We start from the raw sequence: 13,664 nt of genomic DNA, 5'->3' as shown, positions 1-13,664 counted from the left end.
ATTTTTGAAAGTTTGGCAACATGGTAAAGCTATTGTCATACAGTACTAAGACAATTTGATAGATTTGACATTTCCGGTTATACCGGAAGTAGATGAGAAGTTCGGTAATTTAAATAATTTAAATTCAAAAAAGATGTACGTAACATGTTTATAGAAAAATTATTTGTCAATTTATAATGCATATACCTACATTCCTAGGTCAGAAGAAATTGTATTGTTTTACCTTGTTTGCCGGTATGTACTCTTGAGCTTATCTACTAATATTTGAGGGGTTGCATTTCAAAACAAGCAATTATTTTATCTATAGAAATGCAGCATTTAAAGCTTTTTCAGCATTTCAAAAAACCGAAAAATAGTTTCGAATTATTGTGAGCTTGATGAAGTGCGTGAAGTCATTAAGTGTGCAGGAGGACTCGAATAGAGTTTAAGAATCCCTTAAAGTTATATAGGAATCCTTACATTATATCTCCATAAATTCCTTCCTCACAAAACTCATTGACTACAGTCTCTTCATCCATTAATATTCTGACGTTATGATTATTATTGGATTTAAAATTATTGTGTATCATCCATACGCCTATAGAAATTTGGCAACGGTGACAACGCTGCGTCCTTATTTTCATTTGTTCAAGGTTCCAGTTTGAATATGTAAACATTTATTTATTTTACTTTTGTCAGAAAACACACTTAATAATAATAATTAATACAAAATAAATAATTGCTTGTGGTGGTTAAAAAACCTTTGATTGCTTATTATTTGTATAATTCGTTTTAATTGTGTCAAGAATATTTAACCTGAGGCTACCCTAGAAAAAGCTCAAATGAAATGATTGTGGCACAAACTGTAAGAAATTGAATAATTTTCTATAAAGACCAGGGTATGCAAGTAATGGAGGATCCACAGTTACTTCAGAAGAAACTATATTTTCTTTTAGAACAGCTACAAAATATGGCCAGCGAATTACCTCCGTAAGTGCAAGCATTCATCAATTTTCTTCGACAACATTTTATGTTTAACCTTTATTTAGCAAATACCAAATGCGGCTACCCTATGAGCTCCTTTCAAGTTTAGCCAATTGTCTTTTGAATGAGACTGTGTTTGAAATTGTCAAGGGTTTGCTAGAAATTCAACATGTTACCGAGCAGCATTTATTTCAGCAAAGATTGCAGTTTATTAACCAGAAAAAAAGTAAGTGCTAAGGTTCTATTTATAAGGTTACATTTTCATTAGTATTTTCCTTAAAAATAAAACGAGAAATTGGATTCGGATCCAGTTCTTATGTGTTTCATTGCTTGTGTCTGGATCTCTTTATTTAGTCTTATTCAATTAAATTAAGAGAGAGAATAATTATGCCTAGCTTAGAAAAAACAGTTTTAGTGAAAGTTCGGCATCATTATCTAGTATTTTGTCTTGGTTCTACAATCAGTAATGACAGTTAGCTGTCCTATCCACTGATTTGAATGTTCTCACTTTTGTTAATCAGTCATTTGAAGATGGTTGTTAGGTACATGCTGTTTATGTTGACTTTTTAAAACTATTTGACCATGTAAATGTGTTAAAATTCAAAAGACTTCTTTCCATTAAGCTTCCCTACTGTACCTGAGTTTGTTCTCACCTTGAATATCAATCATGTATATGGTGCCCTCAGAATACCAACTATATTCAACTAATTAAGCATGTTCAACGTGAGATCCTAACATACATTGGTTTGAAGAGAAACATGCCATGTCTTATAATAGAAGATTTTAATAATTAAATAAATTATAATTTATCATGAATTTCACTCTGTTCTGAAACTTTATGATATCGTCGGCCAAATGAGAAAACCGCGTAACTCCATTTTGGGGGATTTTTCAGGAGACAAGAAAAACTGTTTCCTATCTTCCTTTTTTAATATCAAACAATTGTTAAAACCTTAAATATGATCAAAAATACTTTGTTTTTACCATGTAAAGGGAAAACTTTGAAAAATATTGTTTTCTAGTTTAAATGGAGTTACGCGATTTTCCGTCTAAAAAATATGTGTAATTGTGGATATAGGTGCTTTTCCAGTTATAAAAAAAACTACTAGAAAAATCAAAAAGTTGAAAGAAAAGCTAAATATTTATTTAAAAAATTAAAATAACCTTAATCGTAAATCATTTTTAAGGTAGCTAGGTATAAAAAAGTATTAATTTTCTTTGAAAACACTTACCTAATAACAACGAACAAAATAAGTTGCAACAAAAAACCTAATGAATTTACAATACTTAGAAGGTAAAATTTACATTAATAAATTACTCGATTTTAAAGCTTGTAAGTGGTCGTATTTTTCTTTCTTGATTTTTCGACGTTCAGTGTACAGGACTGGCAAATCCACAAATTTACATGAAATAATTTTCTTGTTAAGTCTTTGGTTCAGGCCATTCCATGGATCTGTGTGTCTTAATTTGAACATTATTTCACAGCTGGGCAAATATCTTAGGGCTTTTAGGTCCGTAACAACGGGATCGCCAACGGTTCTTCCAGGGCGTATGGATGAATAAAATTTTAAACATTCAAACTTCTTAAAAAAGGTGTGATCAGTGTATTTTGTTGAATATGGAAAAGGAACCGATCTAGCCCTTTGACAATAGCCCTCGTAATCTGCAGGGAGATTTACTTTACGGTCGCGAATTTGACGTTCGATGGCAAAATGCATTGCATCCACCTCCATCTGTGTGTGTCCTTTAAGCAAATATTTCTGGGTTATAATAATATTATTTTGAATTGCTGCATTTAGGAATGCATTGGCCAGTATGGAGTTTCGATTTTGCCCTGTACACCCATCGCTGTAAAAAATCATTTCGTTTGGATTTTTATTTTTTACTTCTTGTTCCACGACATAGGAAAGAATTGACGAAAATTGGTTCGCCGTTATCCCCCCTTCACTTTCGTTCCAAAGATAGCAGAAACCTTCTTTGGTTTTTAAGTTGAAAATGGTGAAATTAAGCACTATCAAGTTTGTCTTATAGTACATAGAAGAAACTGTTGATTTCGGGGACAATAATACGCACTCCAAGTCCATTGTATAGACATTTACGGTAGCTTCAGACTTTGTTTTGTCATTTTCTTTTTCTTGACGCGCTTCTTCTTTTAAAGTCTGGTGCAAGTTATAATCTGTCTCCGATAAATTTTTTGTTTTAAATGCTTCACACGAATCACACAAATCTTTTTTTGGTTTATAGAGTGATAGGTTTAGCTCCTCAAATTTTTTAAAAAAACAGAGATGTACTTACTGGTTCCAAATTATGCTCAACACAAAATTCGGTTCTATAAAATTTATATAACTCAGCACGTGACCGCCAAAGAGGTTCAAGGTATTGTTTTTTTGAAGATGCTCGGCAATAATGACTTTCGAGTTTTGGTAGCATATTTAAAAATTCGCAAATGCGGGCGTTCTTTTCAGCAAATTTAATCTTTCTTATTTCACTTTTTGGATTAACTTCAGGAGATTCAAAAAAAAATTGACATTCTGATTTTCATCTTTTATACAATTTAAAACCATTGTTTCCTTTAACCCCAATGTCCCCCCAAACATTCTTTTGCAAACTCTAACTTTCTTAGTGTCAGTTCCGCCCAATTTAGTTTGTTCCAGAATGTTCTTAATATGAGAATTCGTTCTTCTTCTGTTAATGTGTCACATTGAATAGTAGATTTTTTTTTGCCAAGTGTACACCCACAAGGATTTTGCAAAAATTTTCCTAAAAATAAAAATAAAATAAATGAAAAATCTGTGAGTAATATAATATAGAAAAAGCAAAATTAGTAAATTTAAAATGATAAGAAATTTACCTGGTTTGTTCATTTGGTAGTTCCAAGTATTCCCAATTTTCTTTTTTCCTTGGTATGGTAATCCCTTTGAACGTTTAGTTTTATTTATGTTACAATTCCAGGTAGCCGGTGTTGATCTTTTTCGTCTAATTTGAGTTTTAAGAACAGTTTCTGGTACTGGTGGCTGCTGGTGTTGCACTTCCATCTGATCGAGTATGGCTTGCTGTTCTTGGTTCATGTCAGTATTGTCAGTATCATCTGAATTATCCGAAGATTCATCCGAACTATCCGAATTATTTTCTTCGGGAACATAAGCATCGCCCGAGTTATCACTATCATCCCTCTCATCTTGGGAATTTGCAAAGCGAGTAATCCTTGAAGATGAAGCATTATTAATTTCGCTTTCCATCAAATCTAATATGTCTTTAATTGGAATTTCAACACCAAGTGGAATTTCAGGTGCTGGTGAGCCGAAGGTAGATAAAAGCCCATATCTTCAATTTGACTGTTTTCAAGTTCCTGGTCACTTAGGCTTTTGGTATAAGACGCTTCATTGTTTAGGTTTTTCACAAAGTCTGATGTGTCTTCAATTGGAATTATAACACCAAGTGGAATTTCAGGTGCTGGCGAGTCGATAGCAGATAAGCGCGCATCTTCGATCTGACTATTTTCAAGTTCTTGTTCACTTAGGTTTATGCCGTAAGGCGGTTCGTTGTTTGGGTTTCTCACCAACTTTCGTATTTCTTCAAACTCATCAGGAACTAAAAACCTATTTTCTCCAACTATATACTCGAAAGAATCTATACGAGCTTGCTGCTTTGCCGAGGTAACGAGAAATCTTGAGTTATCGAGGAAAATTAGTGCAGGGAGTATTAAATTAACAAAAATTATTTATTTGATAAACAATAATTGATTCACAAAATAACGCAGTTATATAGAAATGCATTAAAAACTCAACTATTGAAAAAAAAGTTATGTGATTGCATTTGAATTATATATAGCAAGCAACAGAAATATTTTCCCTATTTATAAAAGCATTCAGATTGGTACATTCAATACTGGAAAAGGAGAAATCATTATAATTATTATGTACTAGTCATAAAATCCAGTAATATCTTAGTTACTTATTGCTATTACTATTTGCTATTATTGTTATTTATTTCTTTAATCGAAAATGGTAAGACGTTGTATAAATTAATTCCTCTGTGATAAATTGATTTAAAAAACGACTGAAACTCAATAACTCTCATTACAATAAAGTGTATGTATAAAATTACTTTGAATTTGTATATGTTCTCAATATGAAGGAATTGGTTATGTTTATAGAGCTGCTCAGTATGATACCTTATCGATAGTTGGTAAAAATTTTTAATGGCCATGTTTTAAAGCCTTTTGAGTGGATTTTTAAACACTTCTGCAGCTGTACATCACACAGATATAAGACATAATGTAAATGACTATATACAGATATATATCTGAGCATAATGTAATATAAAAATCAGTCCTCAAACTTTATATCTTACAAGACCTTGAACCAACATTACAAAATTTTCACCTATATGTAGAGCTAAAGCACTCTATAATTGTATTTTCTCTGTTAAGTGAGGTAAATAAAATAAATAAATAAAACGCCAATAATTTAATTTTCATTCATCATGAAAATAATTGATTTTTTTGGAAATAATTCGATTTTAACTAGGGTAAGTGAACAAAAACTACAAACCAGTACTCAGCTCGGTTGGTCTGCTTTACTGATCGAAATGAATATCCTAAGACTTTTAAGGGTGTGCTATATACTTCTGTGTAACTTGGATTTTTTGAAATCCAAGGTAATTGCTAAATAAATAAATCATTAGTGTCCAATCCAGTAAATTATTTAACTTAGTTAAAGAATGAAAGGTATTGATTAAGTTTTGATGTCATCTAAATACATGCATAAGTTTATTTTCTTTGCCTCTTGGGTCAATACTCAATAAAATAGGTAACTTATTATAAATCGTATTTTATTTAATAACTTTTTAGTTGAAGAACAAGAGTTATTAAAGAAATACGAAACGAATTCCGAAAAGAAAATTGAATTGCTACAAAAGTTTATGATTGAACAAAAGGAACAACTCAAAGGCTTTGATATGAAGTTAGTGTTGGAACTCGATAAAAAGGTAAGATATCTACTGGATAAACAATAATAATTTGATATGAAACGTTTCTGTGAAGGTAGCTGATCAGCAAAATATCCTGGAACAAGCAGGAGTGCCGGGATTTTACTATACGACGAATCCGTTGGAGATTAAAGTTCAAATGCATCTTTTGGACTTTTTATTGAGACTGAGCCAAATGCAGATGCCGGTTTGAAGAAAAAATTAACCAGAAGTTTTGTGTCTTTCAAGAATTAGAAAAATCAATTGGTATTCTTACAATTGCTATAGGAGTGACGTGGAGTTAAGTCAAAAAAACTGTATACCGTAAAACCCCATAACCGTTGATTGAATATTTGGGAAGATACGCAACCTTATGGGCTAAAACGTGACCGCAAATATGCGTGAAAAATAGATGGCGATTCTCTCCAGTATGCGCGAAAATAATTTCGTCCGTCGCTTCTCATTAGTAATCGGCCGATCATCCGAGTCGTGTGGGAGAGTTTTTGCACAGGTTCGTGTTTGCCGTATTGCAATTTGGTAGTTGTTAAAAATTTTTCTTGGATATCATAATCACAAATAGATAGATATATGTAAATGTGTTTAGTTTGTGAGACGATGGCTTCTTTAGGCAAAATTAATCAGTGTGCGTATATTAATTAAGACTTTGATTTATAACAACCTAATATGGGAATCTCAAAATCTTATTAGAAAATCTTTAAAAAAATCTAATTATAAACCTCACAGAAAATTATCTATTTTATCTACAAAAATCAATCCGAACTCTTAAAAATACTGTCTCTTCATGTCTATGAGAGCCATTTTCTCTTTTTCTTTTTTTTACTTTAAGAAAATTTTAAATCAATATATTATGTTTATGGTCTTTAGTGTTTTAAGTATTTTCAATAATTGTTTTCATGATGAAATTCATTCATGAAAAAGATAAAAATAAAGCCTAAAAAGCCTTTAAAGTTATTGAGAAACTGGTTATAGTACGAATGGTAGCTTTCCTAATTAAAAAAAATAACATATTAAATGAATGTCGAGTAATGTTTTCATTCCTGGAGAGATTATATTTGAGCTTGAAGAAGGTCACTTTGCTGCAGCGGTATTCTGCGACTTCTCTAAAGACTTTGACTGTGTCAACCATGGAAATTGCTCGGTAAGCTTTCTAGATATGGGTTTAGGGGAGTTGCTCTAAAATGGTTAAAATTTTGTTTTGTTAGACAGAAAAAAGTTTGTTTGGCCAAATGGCAGTTTGTCTGAACTTTGTGTAGTAAGCAGGGTTCGTTTCTCGGTCCTATTTTATTTCTATTGTATATAAATGACCTGGGGTCTCTCCAGATAAGAGGATTCTTCACTATTTTTGCAGATGACACCACTATCTTATGGACAATAATAAAAGCACATTAACCTAGAACAATTTCTAAAGATTTATTAATGATTAAACAGTGGTTTGATGCTAATTTGATGTCTTTAAACATAGATAAGACTAAATTGTTAAGTTTTTATGCTCAGAGCAGTTCATGATTCACAACAAAGAATTGGAAGTGAATAATTTTAACAGATTTCTTGGAATTGTTATCGATCATAAACCTAAGTTTTATGGAGATATGTCAGGAGGCAAAAACTGGCTAGACGATGTTATGCTGTTAGAATGGTTTTAAATGAACTGAGATTGATATTTTTTTTGTCGAAAGTTGGAACTTACTTTCATACAAAAATACCTACAGTATGGAATAACATTTTGGAGTTGCATTAGTAAACGGCTTTTTGACTCGATGTTTGTTTTTAAAAAACAAGCCATTAAATATATGTGTCATAAATCTCCACAGGACATGCAGACCCCTATTTAAAGATACTTTCCTTGTGTTGCTTGTTTATTGTTGAGTCTGCTTGACTAATATACAAAAAATATAAATTGTATCTTCAAAATAATGGCTCCTTAAAACATTATAATATCAGAAAAAAATACAATATTCCAATGCCCATCCCGAAAAGTGAACTAAGAATTCTCTTATTTACTTGAGCATAAAAATTTTTAATCATTTTCCAAATGTCATAAAAGTCTCCTCGCTTTAAAAAGTCCTTAACGAAACTTCTTAAAAGCAAATATTTTTATAGCATTAGAATTTTTTGAAGATAGTTAGGAATAGGCCAATAGTATATAATTAGTTTTTAGTAAAGATGTAAAGGTTAGAATTTGTGATGTTACTCTAAAAAAATTTTAAGTCGTCTTGCTTTGAAATTGAAAATACATTTTGTGTTTATACTAGTATGTTGAACCCACTATTGTGTATTGTTTTTAAATTATGTGTTAGTAATATGTCGATTAATGTGCCTATTTTATATCATAAAAGTACCATGTCAACAAGTAGGTACCATGTATTTATGAATAAAGTATGTTTTGAATTTTTTGAAATTCGAAATTGTATTTAAAAGAGAGAGAAGTATATAATATTTAATAGGGATGATTCCAACTACTAGCTAGAAATTACCTCGTTGATAAAGTAATTAAAAGGGTTATTCAAAACTGCAAGTGGTCAACATGGCGTCGACAAGAAGAAACAAAGTTGATTATGACTCTCTAAAGAAGGAACGTCGTATTTAAAAGTTAAAGATGTTAACTTGTAAATGAGAGAAAGTGTTTACAACAATGTATAAATGATTTTATTTTATATTTTCAAATAACGCCAGAAAAAAATAAAAAAACCATTTTGCCAAATTTCACCTTTTTCCTGAATATTAGGAAGTATTTGGCATTTTTCCAATTTTTAGATTGCATTTATTCAATCCTGTATAATCGCAGACATCCTGTATAATCGCGATGAGACCCTTCATACTGTTAAACAAAATATTTGTTTTTTTTCTTATTAACTTTTTCTAGTTTTAAGAATTAGTAATTAAGTGTTTGCCTGTATTGCAAATTAAAATGTGGCCTATTTTCTATATTTTATAGTGTTGTTACACCCTTATTGAAAACCTTTTAAATTTTGGGATTTTATTTTTATATTAATTTCAGTTAAAGGTATCTATTTTTCAATATTTTTGTCCAAAAAAAGTGTACTTCACAGATGTCACTACCCTACACAGTTTTTGAGATATTGGCTGGTTTCACAAACCCGTATTGTCAAAAATCACATTACGGGCTACTTTTTGCAATAAATTATTCACTCTAAAAAACTATAGTATCGTATATAGATATTAAATCTTTAATTATTTAATTTACTCTTTATATTTACGTGAAACCTACCTATATCATCACCTTTATTTAATATTTTTGTTAATTTTCTAATTAATAAATAAAAGCTTATTGAATTTTTCTTTTGTTTTTATTTATTTATTTTTGTCTCAAAAAAGGATTTTGGTAAGTAATTTATTATTTGTTAATAAAATTTAAGTTGTAAGAGATAGCACCTTCCAATACATTACTTGACCACCACATTTATCTAGTTATTTATGCGAGATCACAGCGCATTTAAATATCGGCAATAACAAAATAAATAAAAGCGCTGTTATCATCATCGCCTTTGTCTTAAAAAAATAACAAAACGGCCGGGCGCCCAAAGATTCCCGCGTCGTTAAACTGCAAATGGTCAATATAGCGCCGACAAAGAAAAACAAAGTTGATGATGGCTCTTTAAAGACATAACGTCGTATTTTAGGGTAGGTAGGTGTCATCGTATAGGCGAGAAAAAGTGGTCACAATAATTTATTCATTTAATAAATACTTTTGTCATATATTTTGAAATAACGCCAGAAAAAAAATAAAATGATTTTGCCAAATTTCAGTTTTTTGCAAAATTTAGGAAGTATTTAGATTTTATTATAAAAGGACACTATATTGCTCAACTTTCCTCTAATTGACCACCTCTATTGACGTCCTGTATAACCGTGATGCGGGGTCTTTAAACAAAATGTTGCATCAGGATATGTATCAGCATTTTATCTTTGGTGGTGGTCAAATTTTTATAAAAATCCGCAAAAGTGTCTTTAATGTATGGCAGCAGATCTATAAGATTACTTTTCTTTTCACTAGATATAGGAACTGGTCCAATGTAACTTTATTTGGCAGTGAGTATTATACGATCTTTTCCAGATTTCCTTTTAAAATCAACATATTTAAATTTTTTGTTACTAGGTATCTTTTTATAGTTTTAAGTATAGTTGTAACAACTGGTAATTGAGAATTTTCCTGTGTCGCTTAAAACTTAAAATATGGCCTATTTTCTATTTCTATTAACATCCTCACTCACAACCCCTTACTTTACAGATCTCACTAGGCTGCACAATTTTTCAGATATTGAATCACATGACAAAATGGGTTACTTTTTACAAAAAATTATTGATCAAGAAGTTATATTACCATCGGTATTAAGTCTTATGAATTATTTAAATTATTCTTTATAATATTTACGTGAAACCTACTTATATCTTAAAATTTGTTCCACATATTTTTTGTATATTAGTTTTTAGTTAATTAAGTGCAACGGGCTTTTTATTTAAAAACTTGACCCTCTTGAACACAAAATGAAGGAAACATAATGTTTGTTGGAATTATAACTTGTATTAAACTTTTTTGGTAATTTTGTAAAAATAGCTTTTTATATATATTTTTGTATTAATTTTTGTCTCAAAAACATATTTTGGTAAGTAATTATTTGTTTATAAAATTTAACTTTTAAGAAATTTCAATATGCCTCCACCCTTATATCACTTATCACTTGACCACTACATAAATGACACTGTGTTGTATGTTCAAAAAAAATAATAAAAACATAGTTGGCAGCATCATCCCATATCTTAAAAAAATATCCAACACGGCCGCGTAACCGAAGATTCCATCGTCGTTGAAAACCTGACTCAAAGAAGCCAAAAGCCAGGTCCACGCAGCTAAAATAAATCGTTCCTAGATTTGACGCTTTGCGGCAGCACCACACGGTGCACGAAACTGAACGGCAATCCGATAGTCGACCGGGTACACTTTTTAACACAGGATTGCGTATCTTCCCAAATATTCAATCAACGCCATAACATTGAACACTTTTCGGCTTTCATCTTTTGCAGATTCTTAACAATATACAATAGAGAAATAGTATTGTAAGCATATTGGGGGGACCAACAATACCTTTAAATATATAGAACAAAATGTTTACATTTAGGCCAGTAACACCCTTTTTTTTTTAAAAATAGGGTGTTCAATGTTATGGGTACAAAGACATAACTTTGAACGAAGCTTTAAAATCACTTTAATGTTCAATTTATTGCGCTGTAATTGTTCTATTGAACAAAAAAAAGCATATATTATGTGTTAATATTTTGTGTATCTACATAAAAAAAACTTGCAATGAAATTAAACACTCATAAAATTATTAATAGATATTTATTGAAATAAACAAATACAAAAGATTAGGTATTAATTAAACATAAACATAACATTAATTTTTTTTGTTAACAAATACCCGTAAATACCACTCACGCCAACTAAATCATAATTATTCATATATTACCTAAAAAAATAACATAAATAGGTATTACCTAGGTTAGATACTAATTAAAAGGAAACAAATTTTCTTTTTTCGGCAGAGGGCAGGTTGAGATCAGAAGTGAAAGGACCTGTATGATAGGACCTGTAAGAAAAATTATAGTAGTAATAAAATTATATCCAAAAAGGTAATAAAAATAGTAATACCTATTAAATATTTCCTAATTCTTCATTGAAAGTAAAATGCCCCCTAAACTCTGTAGGATTTCTTAATGTGCATTTTATTTGGCTACAATCAATAGAAGATGTCTTCCACTTGAGGGAAAATAAAAGTTGAGGGTTTTTGCCCATATCGTCGAAGACAACTCACTTTAAAGCCGCTTTTATCCTTGGAAATGATTTTTGAGACGAACACTTTTTTTGCCTCCTTTTTTGTTCCTTCGTTGTATATAAATTCGGCCAATGCAAAATTGTAGGCAGGAAAATCAGAAACTGTTTGAAAAGAAGGGCTGTAGGTTGAAGTCTCTAATGGAGCGCAAACTTTTGATGTCTGCCCAGGGGACTTCGGTGAAACAGAAGCTAAAGAAGCACTTTCTTCAGATCTGCTTAAGCACAAGGTTTCTTGTTCCCTTTGGACAATGGAAACCGACCTAATACTTCACCTCAGGGTTCCATGCATAAATCCCGCATTTCTTGAATCCGGATACCAAGTTATCGGACTTGCAATCTGGTGCAACAGCATCACATAACGATTTCAATAATCGAGGAAATATTTCTTTTGGTAACACTTGCGACTTTTTTTTTAGCGACTGTTTCCATGTATCTAATATGGATCTCCACTTTCGCTTTAAAGGCCCATAAAAGGCAACATCTAGCGGCTGAGTGATGTGGGTAGAATTTTTGGGAAAATAACAAAATTGAATATTGTGTTCTTGAACTGCTCGCATTACCTCTTCAGAGAAATGACTTGAGAGATTATCTCCTATGAACACGACTCGCCCTTTAATGTTTTTTCGAAAAGGTAAAAATGAATTTAGGAACCAATCGGCAAAAATAACTGCGTCAAACCAACCGCTCTTACTGCTATTATATCGGATATTTTTTGGTCCTCCTTCAGTCCAGGTTTGCCACAGATTTTCACCCTTATATACTACGTACGGTGGGAGTATACGTCCATCCGCAGATCCACAGAACATTACGGAAATGCTACTTTTCGATGAATCTCTGATGCGTTCGGGGTATTTTATGCCTCTTGGAAAAATACATTTTTTCGTCCCCGGGTCATCTGACAAATTTGTCTCATCATAATTAAATATCCTGTTTGGAGGTAAAGGCTCACCGTTTTCCAAAACTATTTCTTTTAAATTGGAAAAGTATTGCGTCATTTTCTCAGGTGTTATGCTTGCCTTAGATTTTTTCAAATTTTGACAAATTCGAGTTTAAAAAACTGGACTGAAAAACTGGACATAAAGACCCCAACTACCTGGAATAATGATTTAATTTAGATGAAAAATCAGTTTATTTACTTCGAAACGTGGAGAAAAAAACCAAATGCCTCAAATAAATGAAACATTGTCTGGAACACTGGAAAAAAAGACTCAAATTGCGTGAAACAATTAAAAATTTGCTTTGTATTATCAACATTTTTACTGTTTAACGAGTTTTTAAATAAATATTAATAATATTAATGTGCTAATCGTGTACATTAAAGTTATGCATAGAAAATTTAAAAAGGTCAGTTTTTAGCCTTGTCCTAGCAAAATTTACATTTTTCACGAATTTTTCAATAACCTCCTAATAATGAAAAACTACCTAAACTGCCTGGAAAGCTAAGAAAAATATCCCCAACTGCCTGGAATAAATAAAACTTTATTCTAGGAATTTAAAAATACGTTAAAAGCCACTTCAATTGTCTGGAAAACTAACAAAAATGACCGCAGTTAGCACCTTCATTACTTTATGAGAGTTTTTGAGAAATCTTCCAAAATGGGGTTCGACAATTGAAAAAAAATTTGTTCTCTAGCAAAATTGGCTGTAACTTTGTAGCTATGTTAGTTTAGTTTAGTTTTAATTAATAATTTTGTTGATGAAGATTAATTTGTTTAATAAATGTCACTTTTAATCGCATTTAACTGCTCTAAAATTCCTACTTCTAAGTCTCTGATAGTGTCTCCTGATTTTCTGGCTAAACCGTAAGTCGTACAGAAAAATGTATAGAACAAAAAAATAAACAAAATTAAATTCGAGTGAG

General features: G+C 31.1%; 1 protein-coding gene across 1 annotated transcript; it reads left to right on the top strand.

Annotated features, from left to right (window-relative positions):
- The first annotated feature begins 621 nt into the window (after positions 1-621).
- Positions 622-9,251, top strand: LOC126745442 (gonadal protein gdl). Its single transcript, XM_050453283.1, has 4 exons — positions 622-969; positions 1,029-1,189; positions 5,816-5,952; positions 6,008-9,251. Exons 1-4 carry the CDS (start codon positions 881-883, stop codon positions 6,143-6,145), a joined length of 525 nt encoding a protein of 174 aa, XP_050309240.1. The 5' UTR covers positions 622-880; the 3' UTR covers positions 6,146-9,251.
- The last annotated feature ends 4,413 nt before the right edge of the window (positions 9,252-13,664 follow it).

The sequence above is a fragment of the Anthonomus grandis genome, chromosome 16 (genome assembly GCF_022605725.1).
Source record: "Anthonomus grandis grandis chromosome 16, icAntGran1.3, whole genome shotgun sequence".
Taxonomy (NCBI): domain Eukaryota; kingdom Metazoa; phylum Arthropoda; class Insecta; order Coleoptera; family Curculionidae; genus Anthonomus; species Anthonomus grandis.
The sequence above is the reverse complement of the archived record's forward strand: the minus strand, read 5'-3'. Positions and strand labels throughout refer to the sequence as shown.